The following is a 9568-nucleotide window of genomic DNA, read 5'->3' on the forward strand; positions in this document are numbered from 1 at the left end:
GACAGGGCGCCCTGTGCCCTGGGCACGGTCTGCAGGAAACAGCGCTGACAGGGTGGCACCCAAGCAGAGACGCGAAGGGTTGAGAGCTGTGGCACAGCAGGAAAGAAGGTTCCGGAGCAAGGGAGCAGCAAGGGAGACACAAGGCGGGAGTGTGTCCACTGTTTTCCAGAAACAAGGACACCGAGGGGCGAGGCCGTTCGGGGACAGGCCTTCTGAGAGGGCAGTGGGACAAGGTGGCCGTTAACGGGTGGACGATCTGTGGCACTCCGCTGGAAAGGCACAGTTCTAAGGCTTGTTTTCTTCTCACTGCGGTGAGGCAGGATTCCAGGAAACTCAAATGTAAGGGCAGAACTGCGGGTCCCCTCTCGCACACCTCGGTAAGAATGAAAGTCGAAGAAAGTGGGAGGCCCGTCTGTGGCAGGGAAGCCCTGCGGCCCACGTGTCCGTCGGGGTGGAAGCCCTTCCTTCATCACTGGGTCCCTGGGTGCTTCCTTTCTTAGCCGCATATCTAGACTGGGGAGATGGGGGTGTCGGGAGAAGGGTGGAGGGAGAGGAAATGCCTGCTGACTCCCCCGCCCCAGAGATGGAGACATGGCGAGGGGGCACTGCGGCAGGCGACTGACTCACGGTCCCCGAAGTTGTCCAGATGCCAAGCCCCTTACATGGCAAATGGGACTTCACCGATGTGACTAAGGATGTTGGGATGGGAGGTGACGCTTGGATCACTGGGCTCTGTGGGCCCAATCTCATCTCAAGAGTCCTTGAAAGATGGAAGAGGGAGGCAGAAGAGTCAGAACCAGACAGATGGCAGCACAAGCAGGAAGGACTGAGCCCGGCGCTGCTGGGGGAAGGGCCCCCGGTCAAAGACAGGAGCAGCTTCCGGAAGCTGGGAGAGGCAAGGAACTGCGCTTCCTCTGGGAGCTTCCAGAAGGAGCACAGCCCTGCCGACACCTTGACTTCAGCCCAGTGAGACCTGTTTCGAACGTCTGACCTCCGGAACTGCTAAGAGCCTAAGTCTGGGTTATTTTAAGACACTAAATTTATGGTAATTTATTTCAGCATCAATAGATGCCAGGGAATTGATGCCAGGCGGCGTAGGGGCTTTCTGAGTCTCTGATGGGCGCCCAGCCTAAAGCAAGCACGTACCCCGTGGGGCCCTGCACGGCCCTCCCTGGAAGCAGGACTTCAGTGCTCAGCTCAGTCTGGTGGCCCTGGCAGCCACAGTGAGCGGGAAGGGTCGTCAGGGGAGCAGCCCCCCACCATGCTGTCCCTGTCCATCGGCCTTTGGCCCAGCTTTCACGAGGCCTGGTATGAATTGGGCAAAGTGTCGGTTAGCTGGTTCAATAAAGATCTGGAGCAAAGGTTAGCCAAGCTCGGAGATGTGGAGACGATGGACATTCTGTAAGTAAACAAGTGGCCACAGACTCTTGGTAACGCATCTTTCAGAAGGAGAGCTGGCCGGCCGGGCCGTAGACCCACCTGGTCATGTTCATCAAAATTGGATGCATTTACCGAAAATGTGTGGTTTGAATTTCCTGCTCTGAATTCTGGTACAGCACGTTTTCCAAACTTTTCTTCTCACCTTCTGGGCGTTTCTCATTAATCTTTCAGTGTCAGAGAAAATCTTATCGTATTTGCTTACTAGAGAGTAGGCTCTTGAGCCCACAGCCTCCAGCCCAGTCCTAGAAAGTACCTGCCTGGGGGATTGGGGCTGTGTCTGCCAGGTCACCCCAAGGAGGGGAATTCTGATTTTGGTGGTGGTTCCCTGGGGAGTGTGACAGCTTGTTGTTTATAGTTCTCAACCTTTCATGTGCTTAAGATTCAGCTGGGAAGCTTGCTGAAAATGCATATTTCCCCGTCTGGGGTCAGGCCTGGGAATCTGCCTTGTAAGCAGCACGTCAGTGATTGTGATGCTGGGGGGTCCTTGGGGAGCAGAGCAGCTCTGGTAAAGCCCAGAAGGCAGGCTTCGTGCTCGCACACGCTCTGCACTCCTGCTTCCGTGTGCGAGTGGGGACACATGTGTGCGCGTTTGTGGAGGTTTACTGTGCGCTCCCTTGGTACTGAGTCTGTCACATGGCCACCAGTTTAATCTTCACAACAGCCTGTGGAGTGTACTATTACTCTTCCCTTATTCCTGAAGCAGAAACTGAGGCCTGACTGGTAAGTGACCTGCCCAGTCACGCACGCTCGCTAAAGGCGGAGCAGGCATTCCAGTCCGGCCAGACTCTGGTCCTAGCCCCTGTCACCTGCAGGTGGAAAGGCAGCCCCAAGCCCCTCTTTCTTCCCATGGACTGTGTCGATGGTACCACCTTTAGTCAAAGCGGGAGTAAGGGCATGCCGGGGAGGTCGAGTGATGCCGTTTCTGCACTTGGACAAAAACCGAGTTGTATACGTGGTTCGGCAGTGTGTGTTTAAATATGTGTGTAACTGAGTTTTCTCCTTTTGACCCTCCCTTTCCATTCCACCTCTTCTCCCTTCTCTTGTTCTCTGTCCCTTTCAAGACTCTCGTTCCCAGCTGCCTGCTCCTGAAAACCTGAAGATTCACCTGTACAACGCCATGCAGGTTCTGAGTTGGGAGCCGGTGTCCCTGAGCAATGACACAAGGCCCGTGGTCTACCAGGTGCAGTTCAAATTGTAAGCAGATGTTTCCGTGGGTGTCTTTCTTGGGATACGGAGGGGAGCTGAGCCACCCGGGCCAGCTTCGCGTTCCTGCCTGTAGGCACAAGTGTCAGCAAATCCATGGGAAGCAGCTATTTTTCTCACATCTTTAAAATCTCCAAGGACCGAGATTTCACAACTTCCCACTCATCCAAATGCTTAGAGAACTCCGCTGTCTAACCACGTGACTTCTTAGTTTGGCGGAAGTTCATTCTCTCGTTGGTTTCAGGAGAAACCTGTATAAACAGGCTTCCCGGCTTGAAAGGGCAGGAAGCACCTTTTAGTCTTCATCTTCTTCGGGTTTAAAACTCTGCTTTATTCAACCTCATAAGCCACATTTGGCCTAATGAGGAATTTATCTATTTAATTATTGTTCATGCTCAGTTTCTAAGTGGGTTTTCCATTTTGCATTATATTCTGGCCCCTCATTCTCTCTCACCTCCTTGTCAAGCTTTTATGTAACACATAGGAAGTAGAAAGGCAGAACCCAAGTCCTCAGTCGTTATTTGCTTAGTTGTTAAATATGTTCATTGAAGACTAAGTTAAAATTATTGACTAAGTCATTTTATATTACCAAATAAACAATGAAAAGAAATGATAATTCTCAACGCTTGTGAGAATGTGGTTGCTAGATACAATGCTGGATCAGGATCGATTGGCACATCCCTCTTAGGGAGTAATTCTTCTATTTAGTCTTGGAAATGCTCATGTTACTTTTACCCTAAGTAGAAAAAAAAAACATATTCATAAAAACATACACGTTGAAGTGTATGTTGATGTCCATCAACAGGAAAGTGGCAAACTGTGTCATGTTACGTTATAGTTGCCCATTACGACCACTAAACAGGGTAATTGTGTATTATCTGGTAGTGGTTGCAACTCTGTAAAAGTCGGAATATGTCTGTGGTCAAGAACAAGTAGAAAAATGATAGGCAGTTAAGGTGTTGGAAGAGTGGGTTTCCACATGATTTCTTCTTCATCTTTAAACGTCCGTTGTAACAAAATTCGCTTAATAAAAACAGATTCTAAACTGGGGTTTGAAGATTATCTCTGAATCATATTTATCTATTCCTCAAGTCATTATATATTACAAACACAATCATCTCTAATTACTAGACCAGTCCACTGGGACCAATGGCATAACTTTTGGGACCCAGTGGAAAATGAAACCGTGGGGCCCCTGTTCAAAAATCATTAAGAATTTCAAGATGGCAGCAGCAGCAGCACATCAAACCAGGTGCCCTCCAAGAGTAGGGCTTTGTGTCACTGCATAGGTCACATACCTGAAGCTGGCCCTACTCAGCATTTAGTAAACATAATATCCTAGAGCTAAACAAAAAGATTTCAGTAACAGGAAGTCCCAGCTGATTTATTGACTAGCAGTCCTTAACCTTGAATGGGGAAGTACATTTGTGCGTCGACAGAGTGTCCGTAAATATATACATATTTTTTAAAGCTTTTGACAGTTTCATATCACAGACTAAGTTGTTTCCTTTGTTTTCTTTTTGGAAAGCATTTCGTAGATTTTTTTTTTTTTTTTCAGAGTAGATGTTAGTTTTGGGAACAGGCACAAAGGATGGGGCGAATGCGAACGTCCCTGTTTAGAAAAGTTGAGCGGTCACTAAAAACTGACCCTGAGGCTGATTTTGTTTGCGTTTCCAGTCGCAGATTTGATGAGAAAGAGGGCTTTGCCTCTGTTTTGTTTTAGATACTTTTACACATTCGGGACATTTTAGTTACATTAAATAATTTAATTTTGAGGCTCGTGGGACTTAAAACTTTCCATCCTGTTTCTCTACAGTAAAGCATTACTATAATTATAAACAAAAGTGCCTCTGTTTTATGACAGTCACAGTAGCAAAACCAAAACCACATAGAGCACTTTGTAGGAAAATTTGAAGTTTATATCAGGGGTTGTAGATAGTGCAGCCTACAGGCTGTATTTGGCCCACATTGTTTAGATTTTTATTCCAGTTACTATCAATATTAAAAACTTGGAAATTTCACTTTAAAAAAAAAAAGAGCCCAATTTTTGTTCTTGAAAATAGCAGGGCCCTTTCTAGGTCGTGCCCCACCTGTGCTGGTGTGTGTATAAAATGAAACAAAGCTGGGGTTACGATTTTGGGTCCTGTGTCCCTTTTAAAATTATTTTAACATAGTTAACCATGCGAGCATTTTTTTTCCTGTCGTTATTTCTGCATAAACATTTTTATTGCATGGCGCATCACACGTGCCCCACTCACGGGTAGAGATAGGTGATGTTTGTGACTGTTGTAGGTAAAGTCCTCATACATAACTCATCTCATTATTTTCTTATATTCCTAGAAGAGGATTTGCTGGGTCACAGGGGAGTGGTCTCGCAGGCTAAACGGTGAGATCTTTAGTTGGCCCGATGTTTGCCAGATATCTACATGGCGCTTACTAGGCACCAGGCCCTTGACCAGGCTCCTTCCTGATGGCCACAGGTTCTACCTTCGTGACAACTCTGGGAGGCAGTTACTATAGTTTATCACCACTTTATAGGTAAGGAGTCTAAGGAACAGGGAAGTAAAGTAACTGGGATTTGAACCCAGGTAATATGGCTCCAGAGTCCATGTTTTTAACCACTGTGCTATGCTGTGCTCTCTCTCGTGATAAAGGTTGCTTTCAAAATTAAGTAAATTCAGGGACGGAGGCAATCTATACTGTGTACACTGCAAGGAGGATCTAGGATGACTCGCCGGCTAGGCTCAGACGGGCTGATCGGTCAGAACGCCAGACTAGAAGCTGAGAGTCTGGCGCTGGGCAGTGTCATGCTCTTGAGGCTGTTGATTACATTTTTCATTTAAATGGGGCCCACGTCACCTTATTTTTACCCTCTGCAGATAGATGAGGAGGCAGCTTCCTTTCCCCCAAACTGCTGGCCTTCGTGTGTCGGCTGTCACTTAAATGTGGATGGCTTCTTCTTCTTTCAACTCCTTTTTGGAAAAACAGTTTTAAAAAGTACTTCTGGGAAAGGGGCACGTTTGGGGGAGAGGCGAGAAAGTGGAACACAGGTAGTTGATTCCGTGGTGAGTTAAGGCATGAACTTTTGAAATAGACGAGGCCTTTTGCCCACGTTCAGTAGCTGGGATCAGTGGAGAGGAGGTTCGTGTATCTGTAAGTATCCATAGACCTTGAAAAAAAAATCACGTACTTCTAAAGCACACACCCCCAATCTGAGAGGGGTGCCTGTTGTTTGGAATCCCTCTCTCCATTAGGGGCTGTGACCCCAGGCCTTGGAGGTGTGTGAATATGGCAGACGCCATCTATGGAAGCCCTGGCCACACATCTTGAAGTGGCTTTCATCTTGTCACTTGCCACTGTAACAGAAGATAAGTCTCTAGTCAGGGCCAGAGGTACACGGAGAAGCACATGTGTTGTGTGGAAGCACATGTGTTGTGTGGCAGTGATCCCCGGGGTCGCTGTCCAGGGCATGGCTTGTCCCTAGAGGGGATACTGCCCACTGCCCCTCATTGAGGGTGCTGGCACCCATTCTCCCTGCCTTTTTCCCAAATCTATCATCTAAGACAAGGACAGAGGTCAGAGCTGATGACCAGAGTCCCATTTGGGGATGTAGCTTTTAGGACTCTGGGGAACGCATTGTCACTTACAAGGACACATGGCCATGTAGTTGGCAGGGTTTTCATATGGGGAAGGAAAAATTCTCTTTAAATGGGCAGTGAAAACCAACTCCACACTAGCTGGGTGCATGAATGGGGTTTGTATGAACATAGTATCACTTCTAAGACACAGGCTACAGAGGCTGAAATCAGTTGTACCCACCATTTTGTGATTTGTATCTACAAGTATGTTTTTCTTTTTTTAGCTCATTTTTTGTTTCGTATTCCACGTGTGAGTGAAAGCGTAGGGTTTTTGTCTTTTTTCATCTGACTTATTTCACTAAGTTAATTTTTTAAAAAATCTTTAAAAGATCAGTTATAGGACAGAATGGGAGAACATATTTGCAAACCAAATATCTGATAAGCAACTCGTATCTAGAACATATAAAAGATTCTTACAACTCAACCATTAAAAGACAAATAACCGAATTAAAATATAGGCAAAGAATTTGAGTAGATGGTCCTCCAAAGAAGATAGATACAGATGGTCAACAGCAACATGAAAATATACTCAACATTATTATTCATCAGGGGACTACAGATCAAAACCACAGTGAAATACCACAGCACACCCACTAGGATGGCTACAGTTAAAAAGGCGTAATAACAAATGTCGGTGAGGATGTGGAGAAACTGGAGCCCTCATGCATTTCGAGCGAAAATAGCCCCAGCCTGTCATGTCCAATTAGAAATAGAGTTACCATATCGACCCAGCAATTCCACTCCTAGGTATGTACCCCAGAGAATTGAAAACATATGTCCACTCAAACACTTGTATGTGAATATTCTTAGCATTATTCACGATACCCAAAAAGTAGAAACAACCCACATGTCCATCAACAGATGAATGAATCAACAAAATGTGGTATATTCCTACAATGGGATAATATTTGGCCAAAAGAAGGGACGGAATACTTATACATGCTATAGCACGTATCATGCTTGAAAACATGCTAAGCGTGACAGGCTAAGTGAAAGGAGCGATTCACAGAAGACTATGTAGTTTATTAACCCATTTATAGTCACGAAAGACCACATAGTTGATGATTCCATAATAGGCAAATCCATAGAGACAGAAAGTAGATTAACGGTTGAAATGGGGGAAAGGGGGAGTGACTGCCGATAGGTACAGGGTTTCTTCTTGGGATGATGAAAATGTTCTAAAATCGATTGTGTTGATGGTTGCACAGCCTTGTTGAATATGCTAGAAGCCACTGACTCAGACACTTTAGACAGGTGAATTCTATGGTACGTGAGTCATAGCTGAATAAAGCTCTGGGGAAACTGTCACATGTGATAGGAAAGAGAATTCTGTGACGTGGAATCCCTTTTTTTCTTTTCAGCTCTGGCAGTGACAAGTGGTCCAACGTCCACGCACCGTACACAGAGGTGAACTGTACGAGGATCACGGCCACAGAGTGTAGCTTCACCCAAACCAGCCTCTCGAAGGGGTTCCCACTGCATTTCAACGTCTCCTTACGTGTCCGGGCGGAGCTGGCGGAGCGCGTGTCTGCCTGGGTGACGGCGCCTTGGTTCCAGCACTATCGGAACGGTAAGAGACCTTGCGTATCAGGCTTGCTCTGTCGTGCCCAGGTTTCCATCGCTTCCTTTTTCACCGAGCAGTATTAAGTCCACGCACCTCGGTCCTGCCTCTCACCCTAGACAGCTAGCCAAGAGGTGAGTTTGATGGTCCAACCTGGGTACTGACCATGGAGGCTGGTGCTAGGGGAGTGTGATTTGCTTAGATCAGGGCTTGGCAGACTACAGCCTGCGGGCGAAATCTGGCCCGCCAGGCTGTTTTTGTAAATAAAGTTTTATTGGAATGCAGTCATACCATCTTTTAAGGTGTGGTCCATGGCTGCTTCCATACTACAACAGTAGAGGAGAGCGGTTGCAACAGGGACTGTCTGGTCTGCAAAACCTAAACTTACTGTGGCACTTCCTGAAAAAGTTTGCTGACCTCCATACTAGATCAAATACTAGTGTGTTGGCTGCACTGATCACCCTTACCCATCCTAGCACAACTTCTTTCATGTTCAAGAAAGACTTTAATCCAGCCCCGAATGGTCCCTGGCACATAGTAGATATTCGGTAAATATTTGGTGAATAACTGAATGAAAAAATATGCTCCCAGGTATTGGAAGTGATCATAAGAATCATGAGATACAAGTTTGTACATTTGTTCCTTCAAGGATTCATTTTTCACGTGGTCATCTGTGCCCGATGTTTCTTCAGTGTCCATGATTTATACAAACAAAGCGTCAAACTTATTGGGATCCTGATTCAAACAAACTGAAGCATAAGGCAATCGAGGAGATGGGATTGCTGTCTAGATGTTCGGCGATGCATTGAGCTAGTATTGTTCATTTATTTTAGGTGTTATAAATGGTATTTTGTTTACGTTTTTAAAAGGGGGAGGTTCCTATGTTTTAGAGATACATTTCTGAATTATTTGCAGATGAAATGATGTGACGTCTGAGATCCAATCAAAATAATCCAGAGAGTGGGAGGGCTGAGAGCAAGGTGGACGGCACAGGAGGAACAGCACTGGCCATGACTCAATGGTCAATTTAAAGTTGGGAAACCAGTACCTCTGATCGTAACTTTTGTTACGATCTTCTCTGTGCTTTCTATGCATTTTGAAATTGTCTGTTATAGGAAGCTGAGAAGGAAAAAAAAAAAATCAGTGGCCTGTGCTAGGTGATGGAGGGGTGGAAGGGGCAGACATGCAGCCCCTGATCTTCTACTGTGGACAAGTCATTTGTCCTTGAGAAGAGAACCATCACACATTTGAGCTATCAAGTGTCGCCTAAGGAAGAATTAGTTAAAAATAATAATAATAATGGTGGTGGTCACCGGTCACTGCCCAGGAGAAAAAGTATGGAACTAGAAGTGGGACCTGTCATAAAGGTCATCGGTCCACTGTCAGCTGCTGCCTGTCCTTTCAGCCCGAGTTAGGTGGCAGTGTCCCTGGTTAGTCGCCGGCTGGGTTGGCGTCTCTGCCCCATCATGCGCAAGGTTTGGCGGTGGTGTTTTCCAGTCCCATCGCCGCTTTCGCCGCTTGTGGAGTGGGGATGAGTAACCAGCGTGAAGACGGTTTACCCAGTGCACGAGGGTGGAAGGGTGAGACGGCTGCAGGGAGCGGGCTTTGGCGTCACACAGAGCCGGGTTCCCATCCCTCCCCTGCCACTTACTGGCTGTAACTCTGGGCAAGTACTATCACCTCTGGGCTTCGGCGTCCCCTGTGGGAAACGGAGATCACCTTCTAC

General features: G+C 46.6%; 1 protein-coding gene across 1 annotated transcript in view; it reads left to right on the forward strand.

The window, feature by feature from the left end:
* The first annotated feature begins 1364 nt into the window (after positions 1–1364).
* The window catches only part of IFNGR2 (interferon gamma receptor 2), a 16942-nt gene continuing 8738 nt past the window's right edge, over positions 1365–9568 (forward strand). The window contains exons 1-3 of the mRNA XM_015596745.1: positions 1365–1401; positions 2502–2634; positions 7643–7851. Of these exons, the coding sequence (XP_015452231.1) occupies positions 1380–1401; positions 2502–2634; positions 7643–7851 (364 nt within the window). The 5' untranslated portion in view covers positions 1365–1379. The remainder of the gene's footprint in view (positions 1402–2501; positions 2635–7642; positions 7852–9568) is intronic.

Source organism: Pteropus alecto, unplaced genomic scaffold (genome assembly GCF_000325575.1).
Source record: "Pteropus alecto unplaced genomic scaffold, ASM32557v1 scaffold3, whole genome shotgun sequence".
In the NCBI taxonomy this organism is placed as follows: Eukaryota; Metazoa; Chordata; class Mammalia; order Chiroptera; family Pteropodidae; genus Pteropus; species Pteropus alecto.